Here is a 20,631-nt window from a genome sequence, read left to right on the forward strand (position 1 = left end):
TTTTTGTAAAGCAGTAGGCCAGAAAAACAGATAAAACTTTGCAGATGATAAGCAGGCACAGTATGTAGCTGAAACCATCTAGAGATAACATGGTGCACCAGTGTTGAATCTGACAGTGACAAAATCTGTCAGGAGGGATGCCCTGCACTAAATCCAACATGAAAATCATATTCAATCCAGATGATACCAGGTCATCACATAGCCAGCACATTTTTCCAAGCGCTCCCTGTAGCAAAATGTATCACATTCAGCAAAACTAAGAATTCTCTTGAAAAGAAGACAAGGGCATGACAGAAAGGGATTGACCCTAGAGGGCACCCAGAGCCAGCTAATCCCCAGCTGTGCCCAACCTTCTCGTACCCCTTGCTTAGGCTGGTATAAATTACCTCGGGAACATTGATGAGCAAATTTCTGTTACTCCAAGGTCTCTGATGTCCTTTCCTATTTAAAGGATGGGGAGAGATGTGGGGGTGTGGGATGGGAAAAGTCTGTGTCAAACAAAGTAGCATCTTGCTTGAAGTACTCTTGGTATATTTAGTTTTTATCTTTAATCAGAGAAGACAAGGTAGCACTTGAACTAAAATCTCATTAAAGCCCAGGTGCAGACAAAGCAACAGTCACTGAACTTTCAGGTAAATCAGTTATTGATCACATTTTAGCCCTTGCCTCTGAAACACTTTTGTTACACAGGTAAGACCATCTTCATTAGCCAACACCAAAAGTCCTGCTCATTTCCCCCTAGAATATAGCTGGCTTTGTGTGCAAAGGGGACACAGCAGGGTCCTCAGCACCTTACACTTTCCTCCATCTCAGCTAGAGGACTCTATGTCTGGGATTAACACACTCGAGTCCTTCTTGGCACAGCATCACAAGGTGATATATCTTTTCCCCATAGCAGGAAAAAGAAGAAACAACCACCTTGCTATTTCACATTAGCTGGTAAGAAGCATCCTTGCAGCAATTTTATATTAAATCTGTAAGATTTTTCAATTACACTTGGATAGCATCACCTTCAATTTACTCTTCATTTGAATTTACATCACAGCTATAATCTGGCAGCAATTGTCTCTCATAGAGAAAACAGTGATTGGACAATTAAATGTGAAAGCTCTGTGAATCAGTGGGTGAGCCACATGAACACAGGCTGGTTTTTTTCTCCATTATGGTCCTACTGCCTTGTGGTTCCTCTGGTGTAAGATCAGTTCCAGCAGAGTTTGCTCCTCAAACTTTCCTCCTACACACGCACACACCATGGCTTAAAGGTGCCTGGCTCAGCAGAAGGGCACTATAAAGAGAAAAAAAATATTTGAATTAGTAACAAATGAGGGTCCTGTCCAGAGTTCAGCATGTCCCACCACGCTGCCTTTCAGGTGGGGGACTTGGTACATGTGAAGATAGGAGCTCCTGTCCCAGTTTTTCCAAAGACAGAGATGTCTGTCTCATGGCACTTCTGTTAGAGACCTGATGGCTGACTACTACAGAGCCCTGTGACAACACTATGACAGCAGCCCAAGAGAAGCAGTGACAGGGATAACTCCTGCACTCCTTCAGATCAAGTCCACAGCTCTAGGGAGACTCCTGTGGCCGTAACATTCAGAAGAAGGGAGTATTTGAAGGAACAATTTTCTCTCTCTCCCCTGCTGAGGGATACCACTAAACCACACCATGGCCCTCATCATATGGGATGATTCTGAGAGATGATAGTCAGGAGCATCAGGACAAGCAGTCAGTGCCTTTGTTCCACACCCAACACCTGGAGAATGGAATGGACTGAACTTCAGAGATGCTGTTACAGCAGCCCTTCCTGCAGTGGGAGCCCTAGCAGTGCTGGGCTGTGGATTTGGCTCTCAGCTGGCATGTCAGCTGGATGGCATGTCAAATGAAGGATAACACCCAAAACAAAACCCATCTATTGGAGCAGGGACACAGCCTCCCTATCCTGCCCTAATCCCAGCCCCAGGCCCCCATGACTTCCAGGCCCACTCCCCTATGGGTAGGCTGGCCAGGGAGCAGACTGAGACCAGAGACTCTTACCATTTTGGTGAAGATGTCCACACAAGCATTGCGGATCCTCTCTGGGGTGGCAGGGCTGTCCAGCCTGAACGCCTCTGTCAGGCCAGAGTCCTTCCTCGCTGAGTAGATGGCATCTTTAATGGCATAAAACACTGAGGCAGACAGGAACAGAGGTGGCTCTCCCACAGCCTAGACAGAGCACAAGCAAGAGTGAGGCTTTGCCTTCCAGATGGGAACCTCATTCAACCAGATGTGCTCAGTGAGGAAACATGATGCTAAAACAGCCTCCAGTGTGCCAGGTGTGATCAGAGGAAAGACTGAGCTAAATCAACCCTCAGTCCATTTAAAGAAGAAACAGGAAGAAAACACAAGCTTTGTCACACAGCAAAGCCACTTCAGTTCTGTCTAATGGACAATCATGGCAGCAATGTGCAGGTACTTCAGGTCTTCCTAACTAGAAAGGATAATATACGCATTTCTGATAAGAAACAGAAAAACATCCTGACCTCAGAGCAACCACAGCATGATGAGGTGAACTGTTCAGACACACAGGATCATAACTTTATCCCACTCAGATTCACAGTGTCACGAGGCAGTAAAGAGGCCCACAGACCCCACAGGCATACCTTGGATGAGTAAACTGCCTTGCTATTGGGGCAGTCACGGAGAAGGGACACGTTGAATTCTGCAGGGATGTCTCCAAATGCTGGGATTTTGTACATGCCAGGCCCTCGAGTGTACAAGTTCCCTTCAGGAGAGTAACGCAGCTCCTCCATGGTGAAGAGCCCAATGCCCTGGACAAAGGCTCCTTCTATCTACAAACACATCCAAACAAGGTTACAGTCTCTCTGTTGTTGTTCTTCCCTGCACAAGGTCAAACAGTGACAACATCCACCAGGGTTTTCAACCCTCTCCACCTGACTCAGATCCTGCTTGTTATCTCTAAACCCTTGTCCTTTCTGCTGGGTACAATCTTTGCACAATTCCTGTGTTCTCACATAAATGTGGCTGCATTTCCTGGCAGCTGAAGCAATTTACAAATACATGCAAACAGATTTTCTGTAAACACAAAACAGGAGTTTTCTGATGAAGCAACAGAAACAAAAAATCAATGATAAAATATTGATTTCTTCCCAGGTAGGTGAACATTGATTGAGTTGAACTTGCTGATATATCAAAGGACTAGTAGACTAAAAGGACTGAAAATGAAACATCTGAAGACAAACTATTTTATACTTTCTATTTCAGTATAAATGCTTTCCTAAGTGCTGTGTATTATCAGGTCAGCAGCACAGGCACCTGCAAAAACACTCCCATATCCATTTAAATACTAAAAAACTTTACATATTTTTTCTACTGTAAATTTTAGGAGAAAAAAGATTATGAGAGGAGAATGTGCTTGAACAACCCTGCACAAAGCAGCTCTGCTCTCTGTGCCCACTGAGGTATCTGACAGCCAGAGCAGTCACAAGCATTCATTGCCCCATATCTGTGTACTTGTATTCCTGCAGTCATGCCACATCCTTTCTCTACTGTGCCCCCACATCCTCTGCAGCAATTCATGGAAGGACACAGGAACTGAAGGCCCCTTTGACAGGCTCCATTTAGCCCATCTCTCAACTCTCAAACCTAAAGTGACACACCTCAAAGACAGAAAATCCTTTTCTCCCCTTGGACACTTAAAAAATCTCTTTCAGAAAAAACATCACTTTCAAGGAAATTTCATTTTAGCTACAGCAGAGCTTTGCAACTCATTCTCTCCTGTCATCCCAAATTCTGCAGCAGTTCCACTGGAGTTACACCATGTCGACATCTAGAGTTAGCCAGCGAGCTAATTCTAAGATGGCTAGATAAGCATACAGCTAACAATTCATCTCTTGGGTCTGTCAAAAAACCCTGGTTTATTACCCTTATCTGCTAAGAGATATTGTTATTATTACTGCACAAAATTTTGAAGTAATCTTGTGCCTGCCCAAGGACTTTGCAAGATAAGTGACTGGTCCAGCTTCCTATTGAGAATTCTACAGAGCAGGAGCTGGAAGACAGAATCTGGCACCCTAACTCTTTAATCAGGAGAATTTTCACTAAATTAAATAAACTTAATATTGGCAGATAGGAATATAAATATCAGGCATGGGATTTAGCCTGAAAAACCTCAATGGGATGGTAACTGAACAATATCCTGCAGTCTTATTATCCAAGTCAAAAATCCCCAAACCCTAACAGAATATTTCCCCATGTAAGTCTGTGTCAAATTAAAAGCATGTGTTTACAAAGGCACAGCCTGGAGAGGGATAATAAATTGAAAAGCCTGAGAGCAGTGTGATTGCCTTAACATGATGGAAGTAGCAACACTTTTCACTTACCTGCCCTATATCTATGGCTGGGTTTAGACTGGTACCCACATCCATAACAATGTCTGTGCGAATGTTCTAAAAAACAGGAATAAAGGGTAAATCAGCACAGATCTCTGGAACTGGTCCATGATTGGAAGAATGAGGAAGAGTATCCAAACACTATCCCACATAATCTTATAACTCAGCTGAACTTCTCATACTGACTTTTAATCTGAGTTCACTCCAAAAGTAATTCAAAGGAACTCACTGCATTTTTCCCCAGAGGTCCAGTGGACCCAGTTAATATTAGTTCTAAGTTGCTGGTATCAGTGGCCTGTAGCTCAGAATAACCAACTAGGACAGATGCTGATTTAATTTTTTCTTCTTTTTATTTTCCTTCTTTCTTTCTTTCCAAAAGTCCTCAGTATTATTTTTAATGATTAACTCAATCCGAGGATGTTTCTGTACTTTTGTGCCAACACAGTGCTGCTATCTCTTACTCAAGCAAATCCAATAACTTCTGCAATCATTCATTAAGCTCCAAATCCCTGCGGGGTAGATAATTATTGTTTTTTTACAGTTTACGGATCGCTGCACTGTGGAACAGAGGGGTTAAGAAATTTGCTGAAGGTCCCACCAGACCAATGATAGAGCCAGGAATAGGCTAACACCCAGTATTTGTTCTGTTTCACTGCTGACCCCTCACCTTGTGGTCACCTGTCAGGCAATCTATCTCAACCTCAGAGCAGGCAACTCCATAACTGAAGTAAGAGAATGGTTTCCCTTCATTCTTTTCAAAGTTGTAGCCAACTTCAGGAATTCTTGATACAAAGAGAAACAAAACCACATTAAACTCCATGAAAAAAAACCCAAATACAACTACATTGCTACTTATCAAAACTCTTATTCACTTTTGTTTCATTCCTTCTGTCAAGCTCATGCAGAAATTACAAGTGTAAACAACTATAAAGAGAAATCTGCTAAATCTACTTTGTATTTCAAAACCTGTTTGAATCTATCAAAATGTTTAAGCCATCATTATTGGCTCATAAATTACAGGGCTCGTGGTGACTATTATCTACCAATTCAGCAGAAAATCCTTTGGCTTTAGAGTGGAACTGAACATTTCTTTAAGGTCATTAGACTTCAGAACATAGTCAAGCTGAAGCAGAAACTCTATTAAGCTTAGAACTGATTTTAAGCACAGTTCATGGCAAATTTTGTGTCTGACTGCTTATACTTTATCTGAAAACTGGTTTATTAAAATGCTGACAAGTCACTTGGTTAGAAAAAATACATTTCAGGGATGCAAAAGAAACTAACACATAGTGTATTTTAGCCCTAAATAGGTTTTTCTAAACACTATGACTATTTATTAATGTCAACCCCTCTGCCTTAAAGATGATGGATCTCTGCTGTCCTCCAGCAGTAAAGCTGACTAAGAGAAGTGCCTCATTTCACAACTACACAGGGTCCAGCAAGAGTCTGAAGTGGGAGAACAATGCTGGAAACACTGGCATCTGCTCATGCTGCAAGAGACAGGATTTTCCTCAAGGACAATCCTTGTCCCCTCTTATCCTCCGTGGTGGTCCTAGTGCAAACCTAGGCCACAAGGCTGACACAGAGCAGAGCCCCAGGCAAAGCTCTGATTTCATTTATGCCTCTTCAGGCCAAGGTCAGCTGGAATGAAGTCAGATCTACTCTAGACTTAGTTGCCCTCAGAGCTGTGCTCAATCAGGAATTGATTTTCCCCACCCAGGAGACTTAACCTCAGCTTACCACTTGTAGGTAGGAAGGGGAATGCAGCTTTAATGTAGAGCAGTTACAGGGGGCTGGAGGCTGTAAATCTTCCCAGAATTTCCCTGGATGCAATCCATGCACTTGAGTCAGTGCTTCTGCAGTGTGAATTTTCACTCACCTATAAAACCCCGTGGCTGACAGGCTGACACAACTCTCATAGGCAGTTTTGATCTGGTAACGTGAACAAGAGTTTGAAAACAGTAAAACATACAATTAGGCCCTTCAAAATAACTGCACAAAACATTTCCAGGAGGCCTCAAGTAGAAAACGTCCAGTGACAGACAGCTGTCACACTACCCAACATCATGATTGCAGCTGCTTCCCCAAACAGCCCTGTCAGCAGCTACCAAGGGCAGAACTTGAATCACTGGCAGAGGATGAGACCTGTTTTTTTTGTTTGTCTCTCAGCTACAGGTTAGACTTTTAGCCTCAGGGACAAAGGTTAAATTGACAGGTCATCTTGACTTTAGTGAGAGAAATTCTATCCTGACTTTTAAATCCCAAAGTCAAAACTCCTCAGATGAAGAGCAGAGCTTGGATCTGGACAGAGCCTTACAGCCCCTCCACCTCTTCTCATCGAGGGGACAGAGATATTGCAGACAAGGAGCATGACAGGGGCTGAACAGCAGCTCAATAAGAGCTGTCTATGCTACAGAATCCCTTCATTAAAAATCAGGTTTCTTTCTGTCCAAGACTGTAGCCTGACTACAAATATACACATAACCACTCAAGACTTTTCTCTGATGAAGTTTGTTGTAGGCAGGCTCCAAAATTTGGAGAAATCTCAGGATTAAAACAACAACAGATGTCTTGGGGATGACCTCTTGTAAGTTTTAATTACTTGGAAATCTGTTCCAAATTTCTGTTTCACTGTCACTGCTCAAATCTATGCTAGCAAGGTGCAGAAGGCCTGGAGGACACAACTGCACATGTGGTTTGCCAATTAAAGCAATCTCTGACAACGTCCACTTGTCTCATGACAGATAGAAACAGCTTACCCAGTCTTCCCAGGATCCTTTGGGATTAGACTGTTTGATTGGCTCGAGTCTTTTTAGGATAGTTTGACATGCGTTCTAGAAAGAGTGAGAATGAGAAAAAATATTTTAAGATTTGAATAGCCAGTTTATGGTATTAAGAGCCCTCTAAGAGTTTCAAAGAACCTTCTATTTAGATCAATATGGCCTTTTAGGACTTTGGCAAATTATAAAAAGGAACAAAGCTTGCTAATGTTGCCTGAAAAGGATTTTAAAGGAGATTGGCTGTGCTGATAGCAGAAAGAAATCCCAAATTCAGCACAGAACGTTCTGAACCATGACACAAAATATGAGAAGTCTGCTCATTTATACATTAACTTTATCTGTACCCCATCTGTACAGGACTGCTCAACATAGCTTACAAGATGATCCTTTAACACTGAAAGAACAAAAAATTTCTTCCCAAAATTCAACCTACTCAGATAATCTGTGCAGAGAATAAAAATATCCTGATTATTTTACTTTGCAGGTTTAATTTCCCCTTGTCTCTTAAACTGAGAATGACCAGTACTAAATTCTTTAAAATGGAAAAATCACATACCCAGGAAATATATGCATTGGTAACTCCACCATGGCAGACAGCCATGACCATGCCATTGCTACAGCAGAACATTTGCTCTGGGCTGATTAACAGTTAGAGCTTGTGGAGTACAGCTCTCAAACCAATTGCTATTAATACATGCAGCAAAATACATTTGTTGTAGATAAGGCTGTATTAATTACTTTGAAGTTGGCTCTTTAAATGGATGCTTTGTTCTGCTCATTTTGAGTAATCCCAAATACTCTAATTTTAGAGCTGCCAAAGGACTGAAGGAAAGTTTTGAATGACTTGAAAAATATAGGAATTCACAATCTAATGCTACTGCTAGCTATGCCAGGTAACGTTATGAGACATCCTTACACTGGAACTACCTTTTGATGGTTGTTTTCCTTAAACAACGATAAGTACAGGCCAACATTTTGTGCCCTAGAGCCCTCCCTTGTAACCCACTCCTTTAAATAACTCAGCTTCCATACATAGACGGCCATTCCATTGATGTCTGCGCTGACTGAAGCGGCTGTTGGGGAGGTATTTGGGACAGTGTTTGTGCTGGTCTCACTGATGTAAATTTTAGATGTGGGGACTCCCAGGGCCCTGCTAGCAACCTGTGAAGCAAAGGTAAACAATCGGTAAGCAGCACTTATCCATGAGCATTGCCAGTCATTGCTCGCACTGCCAGGACCCACACTGCAGCCTCTACCCCCTCTCCCACCATAAACTTCATTTTCCCTGCAGACTGAACTGTTCCAGTGACTGAGAACTAGCCAGAACATTGTTATATTTGAATTTCATAGACTGAATATGTGTGAGCACATACACTTTTGCCACAATGACAGACATTCACTTCCCTGTTATGAGACTAAATTCTTCTCTCAACAGTTAAAAGAATCAGTTCAAAAGCCCTACAAGATTTTCCTTTCATTTTCCTGCCAAAGGAATGTTACACCCTTGAGCCTTTTTAACTACAAAAGCATTAGCATATGCAGAAATATATGTTTTCAATACAACTAATTTTTATATAAAATGGATGGAAAATGTACCTTTATGGGGTGAACTGAAATTGCCAGAATAGTTAAACTGTTAAAGCATAACATGCAGTATTTACATAATGAGATTTAAGCTGAAGAATCTAATTCTAATACTCAGTTGTGATAATAGTCTGGAAATCTAGCACTGCTACTCAAACAATGAAGAGGAATCAGTCTGGTTTGTTACTCTCTGCATACACACAGAGGAAGTGCCAAGGTGCCTGAGGCAATACTGTAGGGAGAGTGTAATTATCCTGAAAAGATGTCTTATTCAGGTAAGTCCAAACTCAGTATTACCTGGATCATTTTGGTGTGAAGTCCTTGACCCATCTCAGTCCCCCCATGTGTAAGTAACACAGAGCCATCTGTATACACATGGACCAGAGCTCCAGCCTACAACAGGGAACATTTATCATCATAAATTAACTAGTGGAGTATTTAGCAGGCTACTAAGAGAATTCATTTAGAACTAGACTGAGGTTGTTTGGTGCAACTGAAGCCACTTGTTTACACTTGAGGTGAGTTTGGGTTTAGTCTTACCAACTCACTAGAAGTTCCAATGACATAACAAACCCCAATCAGTATTTTCAGCTCAGAAAGGAGGTGAAGCAATTCAATCCTGCCCCTGTGAAACACAGATGCACCCTTAACCTCAAATTTGAAACACCACTGACAGTCCATCAAATCAGCTCAAACACAGGAGCAGTGTTTCTACTATTGAGAATGGCAGGCAAATCAACCTAACACAGTACCCTGGAAATGCAGGTGTATTGCAGTGTGATTGCAGTGTCTTTGGGACAGTATAAACTGGAAATTGCTATGGTGCTCATTTTGGCTCGAAAATGTGTACTCTTTCTTAACTAATTGACTAGTTCTTCAAGAAGCTCCAGCTTGGTACAAATGGAGGAGGGCCTGGGGGAGGCAGCATAAATCCAACTTCTCTAGTGAAAGGGCAAATGACATTTACAGACCTGGTTCAGAAATGGGACAGTGAAACTGATGCCAAATTTGGTAGGAATGATGCTTATCCCTCTCTTTTTCCAGCGGTTCTGCCTGCAAGGAAAGAACATTATTCATATACCCATGAGCATTTTATCATAAATCAATACTGTGCTTCCCTCTGACTGTGCATCAAATGGAAATTAAATGCCTGTGATACAGACTGAGTTAATCACTAATTTGTATTAAAGAAAGGCTTTTTTTGTGTGCTCCAACAAGAACTGCAACTGAAGATGCTTTCTGCAAGCATTATAGAAGCAGTTGTCCATACTATTAGCTGTTCAGTCATATATATAAAGCCAACTAAAGAAGTCTATCAGGCAGAGGGAAGCATAAACAGATTGCCTTGACAGTCATATGAAGATCCCAGCTGGACTTAACAGACTCCCTCTTCTTTGCTACAGTTCACTTACAAAATCACATCATGCTAGGTCTGATTCTGGCCTTATTTATGCTACCAGCTCTCTGATAGACTTTTCCTCTGACAGTGAGCATAAAGGGATTACAAAAGGAGAAATATTTAGAAGACAGTCTGCAAATATAAGGTGTGACTTCACATCACTCAAGTTGCTAAGAGAACTATAGAAGTTAGTAGGCAACAGGTGCACCCAGTGACAAGACAGCTCCAGGGCACCTACTTGTTGAATTCTTCAATCAGTTTCTTCCTGCTGTGATAGCTGGAGCTGGACAAACATTCATCCCAGCATCTTCGTAGAGTAAATCCCTCTAGCTTTTGGTTAAAATGAGTTGTGTCTCCTTCATGGTAGAGATTGAGCTTCCTCACCTTCCCAAAGAGACACAGAAAGGACAGGCCAAGTTTAATGCTTTGGATAAGGAGGAATGAGATCTAAAGTGTGTTGTTTCCTGATTTTACTCCTTCGCTCTTTCTACAAAGAGTCAAGAAGCAAAACAATTAACAAACATACATCTGTTTATGGAACAGCATGAAGATATTAAGCCTGGAAATTTTAAGATATTGGGACTTAAAACACATTGTCAGTAAGATTAAGGTACCTGGTGCCTTTGGACTTTCGTCTTTTTAATATCTATCCTTAAAGCAGATGTTACAAAATTGAGGCTACCAAGGAAGTTAATTTAACAGAAGATAATCTATGCTAGAATGTATCTGTCACACAAGTTTGAGATCCTGCTGGGAGCTCAGCAAAAATGAAGCAAAAGTTCTTATGCTTAAAAATCTTGAATGGCTGGCACAGTTCTCAGAGCTTGTTCCAAGGCAGTGTCACCCTGGAAGATGTCAGCAGGTCTGTACCTCCTCAGGTGGCAGGCCACACTTCTGAGCAAGGTCACTCATCCAGCACTCAGCAACCATCATTCCCTGAGGCCCTCCAAAGCCACGGAAGGCTGTGTTGGAAGGCAAGTTGGTCTTGCAAACAATGCCCATGCTGCTGACATTGGGGATGTTGTAGGAGTTGTCCAAGTGTAACAGGGCTCTGTCCATTACCTGGTGAAGAAAAGGAATGGAGGTGGACACACTTTACATTAACTGGACGTCAGACTTCTCACCAATGCCAAAACCAGACTGGAAACTAATTTACAACAATCAGCACTTTCTCTAGCACCCTGCAGTGCTGTAGTCAACAAAGATGATAAGCACTGAAGTGCAGCCAGAACTGCCTCTCAGGTGCAATGGAATGTCAAGTGGTGTCCTCTGAATAGGACAATAAGCACACTTCTCTGTTGACTCTTATGGCTCTGGGACAGATGGAGCTTCAAAGTCCTTTTTTGGCCCTGGGCTCCTGCTGAGTCAAACAGTATGTAAATGCCATTATCTATCAGGAAGAAACACAGTTTTCTTTTTACTATAGTGAGTAATCTGTTACTGGAAAAGTGACTCTGCACTGGGTGATGGCAGGAAGGGCAAACATATGAAATAAACATTTTCAGTAACTGCTGAACTGCAAGATTTGAGATTTGTCCACTTATTGTCCACATTGGGAAGGGGCCAGGACTTCTTTCTGGCTTTTGTTTCCAGACTTCTCTTCCAGCAGCAGCACAGAGAGGACATTACACGCAACCAAACCTTATTTCTACATGCAGCACTTTCCAGTCCCCTGATTCAGACACAAGTCAAAAAGACAATTACACAGATGTGCTCTCAACCAGGTGGACTGGAGAAAGTGAGCTAGAATAAACCTGAGTGACACTAGGCTATTGAGTTGGTCACTCACATGACAGAAAAGGAGAGTTTTTTACTCATCAGTGGAAAACTTCTTGGAGACAAACTCAGAACTTGGGCCCATATTTTGTCCTTACTGCTTGTGAACACAGTGCTGGCTTTAGCCAGACTTTTACCAAGCTTATTGATTTAGGCACTCTGCCCTGATCAACCTATTGACTGGGATGCTTCTTTTCCCAAGGAACTATCTTTCCCCAGAGCTGGAGATCTATCAGCCATCTTGCATTGTGCAACAGCTTTTCCATCACAGCCCTCTATAATGCAAAGGAAACATTCCTGACCCCTTTGCTCAATCTAAGTTATTACAGCATCCATAAGAATCATGCGGCACATGCCAAGGCAGGTCAGTTGGCTCACAGAGCATTCATAGAATCTTCAAAAGCCCTTCAAAATCTGTTTTTAGTTACCTCAAAGTTTAGTTATGGCATGTGCCAGCAATGCTGTAGGCAACAGCTCTCTGAAGGCAGAGCAGAAGGTTGCACAGAAACACACCTTCTGCTTAATCAGCCATCAGAAAATTTTACTTACGCCATGAGAGAGGTCTACAGAGTTGCCTCCATTGCTGTAGTATGACACTTCCAGACTCTTGACTTTCCCATTCTTCATGAAGCCAACCTGTCAAGAGAGTGCCTCCTCAGTAATCAGTTTTCTACAAAATGTTCTGGTTTGTGCTTGCCTCCGAATACTGAATGGATCTCACACAGACAGAGGGCTGATTGTCCCCAGTGCAGCACAGGGCAGGCACAGCCAGCAGCTGAGGGAGCTCCCCAGTAAAGGGTTCATGCATGTGTCAATCTTGCTCCAGAGAACTCTTCTAAATTAAGTGCTGGCCACTTACCACAGCCACAATTTCCTTAACAGGTTTTTGCTTTCAAAAGCAGCAGCAGTTGGAGGAGGATTGAAACAGAAAGCAAGTTAACCAAGCACATTACTTCGTAAATGATGCTTTACAGGAATGGGCGAGCCTCTAAAAGAAATGTGATTCTCAGCAGGGTCAAAGTCCTGGTTGCAAGAAAGGCAGAGTTATTTACACTGAGGTCACAGGAAGGGAACCATCCAAGCCAAAACCACTTCTGCAGCACTTTAACAGGAAAAATGCTACAGCCCATCTGACCTGGCCCATTTGTAGTGTGGGAGATCAGCAGTAAAGCGACCATAGCAGTGTTTTTTCACAACATCTTACTGCTCTCTGATGTCTCAGGGGACAGCACTGAGACCACATGAACTCCCCTCAGGTGTGTGCATACCTTGTACCTCCCCAGGAAGGGGTGCCTCCCACCACTTATCAGCATGTCCTCATCTCGATCCAGCATGCACCGCACTGCACGGCCAGTTCTGTGAAAGAACACAGGTTTTTAGGGAAAGCCTGAAATGCACAATACAGTTCTTGCAGAACAAGGTTCTTTGTCTTTCTAGGGTGGCAACGGACACTTAGTAAACTCTTTGGTTCATATATCTTACACTTAAGAAATTAGCAAGAATGAGTAAAAAAAATAAACATCTCCAAAGGTGGGACCAGTTTGTGAAAACTCTTGCAAAGGCTCTTATATTTAAAAAAGGATAATTTCTTTTAGAGATAACTGAGCAATCACTGTTTTCCAGACTATTTCTCAAGGTACTCTTTGGGCTTTGAAAAAGACAATGCCATAGGAATTATATAATAAAGCAAAGTACTAACTAGCCTTTAATTTGATCTTGTTTTTTATTTGCTTATTTATTATCAAGGAGGAAAACAGGGGGGAGAGTAGGAGTGGTTCTTAATTTTCGAACAATTTTGCCTTCCAAGTGCCTGCCTTCAGGTTGTACCAGTACCTAGCAAATGTCATGTTATTTTTGTAGCCTGTAGGATGTCAAACAGTGGTTTGGCTGGCAGAGATAAAGAGAAGAATGCAAATGTATCACTGATTAATTAGACAAAGCAGACTGTTTGCTCAGAACAGAAAAAAATAAAGTAAATTTAAAAACAGAGTTTCATTTTGCCTGTCCTCGTCCAAAGATATTGTGTCAAACTGCTGCTGTGTTGCAAGATCCCTCCAGCTCTGCCAGCAAGGGCAGGGTACAGGCAGGGCAGAAATGTCACCTCTGGGGCCATGTCCACCCAAAACCTGCACAGTTAAACATGAGCTCCCAACAAAACTCCAGAAACCAGGAGCACATTTCCAATCTACTCTTTACAAATGGTTGCAGCCCAGGTTAATTCCCTGAGCTTTTAGGTGTTTTAAAAGCGTGGGTTCAAAGACCTGCCACCATTCCTAGGGAAAAATCCGAAAATGGAGTTTGCAGAAGAGGAGACATATAATGATGCAAGACCGGTGTAGTAGAGTTTTGAACAAAGAGATTCTCATACCTCTATTAAAAAACAAAAACAAACAAACAAACAAAAAAACCCCACATAGCTGGTACTGGATTTTGAAATTATTTGGGGTGAGGTGAGGGGGAAAGGCAAATTATTTGAGATCCAAGAATTTTCAGAGAGCACCAAAGGAGTAAAGAATAAGGAGGTTTTTCCTATTAAAAGCTGACATTCCCACATAAACTTAGCCCCTCTGGGCAGGTTCAATCCCTCCTACCTCCTAGCCAAGAACCCATCAGACACCTCCTTTGGGAAATCCCAAGCTTGCTATAAGTTGTACAGTGAGAAGACAGAGTATTGAAAGTGCTCCTGCCCAAATGGTGCTCAAGAAAGACGCAGCCTGGGACAGTCTGAAGGAAAAAAATCCCTCTTCCTCCACACACAAACTTACTTGAAGGCTGCAACAACCACTACAGATGTCAAAATAGTACTCCTAGTTTCTTTTCCTCCAAATCCTCCTCCCATTCTTTTCACTCGAACCACAATCCGATTTGAAGGCACTCCAAGTGCATTAGCAGCAAACTCCTAATGAAAAACAAAACAGCAGGACATGTAGGGAGCTCAGCTGGTGTTAAGAACTAAATGCCAACACTGCCTTCCTGAAACCATTTCAACAATGCAAATATTGTATTTGCAATTGGAGCCAATAAGCCCAGCATTTGATCTCTGAGGGGAAAGGCACAGTGCTGCTGCACACAGGGCCAGATTCAGGAAAAGACTGACACAAGATGATGTTACCAAGACACAGGTCTCATTTAGCAAAGGGTTTGACATCCATACCACCCTCACTGCATTGAGAGACCTTTGGACAGTCTTGGTGAGCCAGTAAACAGGCCAAGGACACTCCATGGTGCCAGTAGTGAATCTCATGGAATGGAAGAGTTGGTGCACAGACAGTGGTTTCACCACCTCTCTTTCTGATGTGTCATTCAAGCATCAGGTCTCCTGAGCAGCTGGGACCCTCTCCAGAAAGGGCCAAGCATGTAATCCCTCTTAACAAAGATGTGTTGGCAACAGAAATATCTCTCTCACCTGGAAGGAGAGTCTCAACTCCAGTGGGATGGATAGGGACTTTAGATCCCATACCCAACTCTAAGTCCGTGTGGTTTTTAATTGAAGAATAAAATAAGAGCAACTATAAAACAACCATTCATCTAGTCTGAAACTGAGAAACAAAAGCCTTTTAGGCACTAGGTTAGTGAGAAGTACCTGTGTCTTCATTGGGTTTTGGGTTGACACAAAGAGTTCCATCTCACCATCTTCTCCCTTTGGCACAGCCAAAGTACAGTGAGTTTCCAGGTAGAAATGCTCCTGGCCACCAACATACATCTCTCCTAGAAAATTGAAATAAATGCCCCATAGAAAGGGGCGTCCCTGGTGTTACAAGGTGCCACCCATCACATGTTGTCTTCAATCTACTGCCTTCTGTACATGTGTTAAGTGACAACTCTTTGCTTTGCCCAGCACTGGATATCACTAGCTCTAAAATTGACACTTTTGGTTCAATGTTTAAAAAACAACAAAAAATAAACTCAACAACAAAACAAAAAAATTCCAGACACGATTCCTTTCCACTTTCTGTAAGTCTTAATTATAAAACACAAGTGGCTGGCATTTCAAAAATAAGTCTGCGCACCATGCCATTGACCCAGCATCTCTGAAGATGCAGTATTTGGTGCCTTTCAAGACTGCCTCAAAAACACCACTGAGATAAGAATAAAAATAAATCAAATATAGTCTAGCTGAGTAGATAAAATGCCAGGTTACAGACTTTGAAACAGGAGAACAAAAATAGAAACTCAAAATGCCTCAAGATGATCTAACTGGGAATCCACTCAATCACTGCATGAGGCTCTTTCCAGGCCATCTTACCTGGCAGTGCTGAGGGTACAATTTCCAGTCATGCTACACACAAATGTCAGAAGCAACCTCCTTTATCAGTCATGGCCCTGATCTGTTCATTGTGGCCCATTTGGCTAAGATACATCCATACACCAGATTAAAGGAAATTTGCTGTCTATAAGACTTACCAGACTATGTCTGGACAGGGAAAAAAAAATCAGGAAAGGAAAAAACACTTTCTAGAATAATTGCTCAAGAAAAATGTGTCCTTTCATTGAAAAAAGAGTGTTTTCTGGGGGGCACAGCTGGCAACATCCAGGTCCCTTTGAAACAATAAAATTTGTATATCAGTCTGGAACTTTATATGAAATTAATTTAGTCCTGCAAGCCTTACTCTCAGTATCATATGCAAAAAAAGGAGGCTGACAGCTTGACTTCTTTTGTCACAAACTACACTATTTTAAAAGAATTTTTAATGCTTATTCTCACCTTCCAAAATGTGGTCAGATTCTTCAAATCCTTTCTTCACATCTCCCTTATTAATCCTCTTTATATCCTTAAAGAAAGATTGTTTCTCAATTGCTTCCTAGGAGACAGAATCACACAATGACATTTTGTCTAAGTGGAATGAAATCAAACCTTTCTCTAACTGAAGAAGAAATATCCAAGATAAAAAGCACAAGAACATACACTTTCTAAGGTAGTAGCCAAGAGACTTGACTAAAAGCAATACAAAATAACTTCTGGCAACAAAGCAATTTCACAACTGACACCATAACTGGACAATCTTAAGGTACTCCTTGTGATTTGTTTTACATTGTGGACCCAGAACCTTAAGGCCTGTAACCACCAGAGCTATAACATACAACTTAAATTAATTCTTCTCTGTAGCCCAAAAGGTGGGAGAAAGGGGAAAAACAACAAACAAAAAAACCAAACCAACCAACCAAAAAAAAACCACAAACAAACAAAAACACCAAAACAAAAACCAAGGAGGAAAAAAAAGAGAGAGAAAGAGAAAATGAAACCTCTCAGATAAGAAATGCAGAAGTAGTTACCTTCTGAACTAATATACAAGGAAGTATATAAGGGAAATTCAACAAAGGCATTTTCCTTTTGCCAAAACTGAAGCTTTCCATAATGAAAACAATCCCCTACCAAATATCAAGCAACAAAACAAAACAAAAAAATTAAAAAGCCAGCACATTTTTAGAACTATCATGTTCCCTGGTTGAATGAACAACTAGAAGCCTCAGAAAAGACAAAGGTCCCACATGTTGTTGGTTAATCCACAAGTCACACAACCCAAGATTTGTGTCCTCAGATGACAGTACCAGTGTCTGCATGAGACAGTGCACAGACTCTACTTGCATGAATACAACTCACATTACAAAATACATGGTACAAAATACTGACTATTAAAAACATTTCATTAGAATCCTAGGTTTCTAATTTCTCCACTAAAAATGGCTTCATACATTTTTCTTTCCCATTTCTAGAAATGAATGCTGTGTAGATATTATCATTTGCTTTTACTATCTCAAGCAGATCTTGTCAACAATTTCTCTAGTTAAAAAAGCATGAAATGATCATACATTGTTAATATTAATTTCTTCAGCTTTGAGAAAAGCCACTTAAGGATTGTGTCCATACAGTTCACAGCAGGGAATGAACTCCCAAAAATTAATTTCATCAGTTTAGAAGCTAGAGAAATGGTCTGCAGAAATCTCAGGAAAGCAGTGCAGTGACAGAGCTACAAAAGCCATTTTCACACCTTATTATTGCTTGTTATAAATAAGAGAATGAAGAGGGAATGGTTTTCAATGAAGCCAGCAGGGTCACACCCGAGAATATTAAAAGCAAACCTCTGTGGGTAAGAATGTAAGTCACAGTAACCTTGTTTATTTAAACAATTTTCAGTTGAGCACAATATTATCTCCCCAAGCTTGGTTTATTTGTTTCAGCTTTAAATAGCACAGAAAACGTTAATGTACTCTAAATCAGTAGAGCACCAAAGATGTACCTTCTTTATATTTAAATACACAAATTATTCCTTCCATCAGTATCCTGTTGCACCCACAAACACAAACAAAACGTGGGGTTAAGTAACAATATGTGTGAGAACAGAACTAGACCGCAGGGGGTCCCAAGCCAGCTGCAGATGCAGAACTGAGCCATCTTACCTGAATTGTGACAATAGGTTGAAGTTCCTCATACTTAATCTTCACAGCTTTAGCTGCTCTCCTGGAATGTTCCTGTGTGTCTGCAAGGACTGCACCAATGATATGACCCACGCAGGTGACCTACAGGCAAGATTGGGACCCACCATCATTTGGGGCGTGTGTTTGTAGTGATGAGAGACTCATGATAATTCTTATTCATTTTATGCAGCTTGTTCAGACCAGTCTATTAAAAAACAGCCCAGGGAAAATAATCCCAAGCAAATTTGGACAGCAACTGAGTGAGTGAGCCTGTCCCAGGGGGCTGCAGCTTAGAGAAGAATTGTGGAGCTAAGAGGAGAGGGGCACAGGGCAAAGGGACTTGGGCCTTATTGAATTTGGCACCAAGATTTCTGTTGACCCCAGTGCAGTTAGAACTAACTCTGTATAAGGTAGAGGACTTGACTGGACAGTATGAGAAATGTTATATCCTGAGCAGCATGATTGAAAAAGGCTATTTTTAGCTACATACCACATCCTCAGCAAAGACAGTCTCATCATTAGCGATGCCAGTGATATTACTGCCAGGAACATCCTTGGCTGAGACAAAACACACAAACCCAGGAACACTCTGAGCTTCAGATGTATCTACAGAACTAAGGAAAGAAGGAGAGACAGTGTTATTTTTATTTTTTCCTTTGTATAAGCAATTATGGAATTCCAATACAAATTCAGACCAGATTTCCTCAAGTTTGGCTATGCCATGTGAATATCATGTGAGACTGTGGCAGCATAACATGAGACTATAATAATTTGGGATCTATATGAAAATGCTAATCCTGACTGTGAGACTGATCACCATCTTGCTTCTTTGGACTTTGCCATACATCTTTTCCCTAAGACATATCTGAACATGATCCAATTGTCACATGTACTAAAGATTCTTTGATGATGAGTTAGTGTTAGTGATGTTGTGCCTCCACTGTCTTCTTAGCTGCCACGATTCTTGCCATGAAGGCAAGAATTTGGATAAATATGAAATTTTAGTGCAGACATGTATCATCTGCCATGGGTGAGTCAGTGAGAAATTGCTGAGGATCAATCATAAAGAAGCTTCAGCATTTTTAAGGGGATGCAAAAGAAGTGATGCTCAAAAAGACAAAAACCTTCATGAAAGGTTTTCCTTGGTAATGAGCAAAAGAAGCACCTAACCAAAATGCTTTTCTGCTTCAATCATACATCAACTTAAAATTCAGTGACAAAATAACTAAAAAAGGGCAATATAATTTAATTTTTATATGGAGAACTTAGTAAAACTATATTACAAAAGACTTTCAGGATCCTTTTGCAATATTATGTACATTAACTTTACAGAGAAACAGTTGTGAATAGAAGAGCTGAGACTTTGACTTTGCTGACTGAATGATTTATTGCCTTCCGTAAATTGCTGCAATTTTTTCAGCAACTTGTTTAGATTCCTAAAACTTTGATATTAACTGAGCCTGAAAGCAGCTGCTAATACATCCCAGTGAGCCACAGACTTTAAAAAAAAGACATTAAATGTATGAATGAACTTTCCCACATGAATCCCTAGACAGCAGGAACACAAAATGCTATTTTTCTTTGGAATGTTCTCTTTCCTGTGTTTCTGCAGCAGTAGCTCAGAAACAACCCCCTTAGTTACAAATGCAGAGGTAGCTGGTGTCTGTTTTACACTTGGTGCTCAAAATCTGGCTTGGATGAAGCAGAAGTTTTCATTGTCAATATTTTGACTGCCAAAATCATAGGTTGAGATACTTTGTCCCCTGATTAAATATTCTACTACTTCCTCTACAGAATGCTACAGGCTTGCAGCCTGAAGTATGTGTACACAATGTAAATGCAAGAGAACGGGTACAGCAACTTCCAGAAAACACTGCATGTTGGGGTCACAAGCATGGATGTGATGCCTTCTCTATCTCCCCATCTGCCCTGGTGGTAGTAACACCACTTAAGTGTCTGTATTGCACATTGCAACACCTAAAAATTAACTATGAATAACAGAGCAGTTTCTTTCATAACCTGGGAGTCAATTACTACATCTGTGCATCCATGACCACCATGCTGCCCACACCACAATGGGAAAGCTCTGGACAGGAAGCCTAACTAGGCAGGAAGTATTGCCTAAGGAATGAACAGCACATTGCAAGGATGACACGAGCCAGTGTAACGCAGAGTGTCCCACATCAAAACAGCTGAGGGCAGAGCCACCACCATATAAACAAAATTAGGGTTTGTGGGGGCAGCCAGTCCTGCAAAATTACAACATTAAAATTCATATGAGCATTAC

At 41.4% G+C, this 20,631-nt stretch overlaps 1 protein-coding gene across 2 annotated transcripts in view; it reads right to left on the reverse strand.

Moving 5' to 3' along the window:
• Positions 1 to 510: 510 nt before the first annotated feature.
• XDH (xanthine dehydrogenase) overlaps positions 511 to 20,631 on the reverse strand; it is a 57,361-nt gene continuing 37,240 nt past the window's right edge. For both annotated transcript variants that reach the window (XM_021537016.3, XM_021537015.3), the window contains exons 19-37: positions 18,835 to 18,958; positions 18,327 to 18,446; positions 16,633 to 16,729; positions 15,511 to 15,635; positions 14,693 to 14,826; positions 13,196 to 13,283; positions 12,477 to 12,563; positions 11,022 to 11,213; positions 10,390 to 10,535; positions 9,724 to 9,805; positions 9,050 to 9,145; positions 8,201 to 8,329; positions 7,148 to 7,222; positions 6,268 to 6,320; positions 5,056 to 5,170; positions 4,380 to 4,445; positions 2,640 to 2,828; positions 2,035 to 2,202; positions 511 to 1,285 (exon numbers count right to left, since the gene is read on the reverse strand). In XM_021537016.3, the coding sequence (XP_021392691.3) occupies positions 1,235 to 1,285; positions 2,035 to 2,202; positions 2,640 to 2,828; positions 4,380 to 4,445; positions 5,056 to 5,170; positions 6,268 to 6,320; positions 7,148 to 7,222; positions 8,201 to 8,329; positions 9,050 to 9,145; positions 9,724 to 9,805; positions 10,390 to 10,535; positions 11,022 to 11,213; positions 12,477 to 12,563; positions 13,196 to 13,283; positions 14,693 to 14,826; positions 15,511 to 15,635; positions 16,633 to 16,729; positions 18,327 to 18,446; positions 18,835 to 18,958 (2,137 nt within the window). In that variant the 3' untranslated portion in view covers positions 511 to 1,234. The remainder of the gene's footprint in view (positions 1,286 to 2,034; positions 2,203 to 2,639; positions 2,829 to 4,379; positions 4,446 to 5,055; positions 5,171 to 6,267; positions 6,321 to 7,147; positions 7,223 to 8,200; positions 8,330 to 9,049; positions 9,146 to 9,723; positions 9,806 to 10,389; positions 10,536 to 11,021; positions 11,214 to 12,476; positions 12,564 to 13,195; positions 13,284 to 14,692; positions 14,827 to 15,510; positions 15,636 to 16,632; positions 16,730 to 18,326; positions 18,447 to 18,834; positions 18,959 to 20,631) is intronic.

This window comes from Lonchura striata, chromosome 3 (assembly GCF_050655825.1).
Source record: "Lonchura striata isolate lonStrDom1 chromosome 3, ASM5065582v1, whole genome shotgun sequence".
Lineage (NCBI taxonomy): Eukaryota > Metazoa > Chordata > Aves > Passeriformes > Estrildidae > Lonchura > Lonchura striata.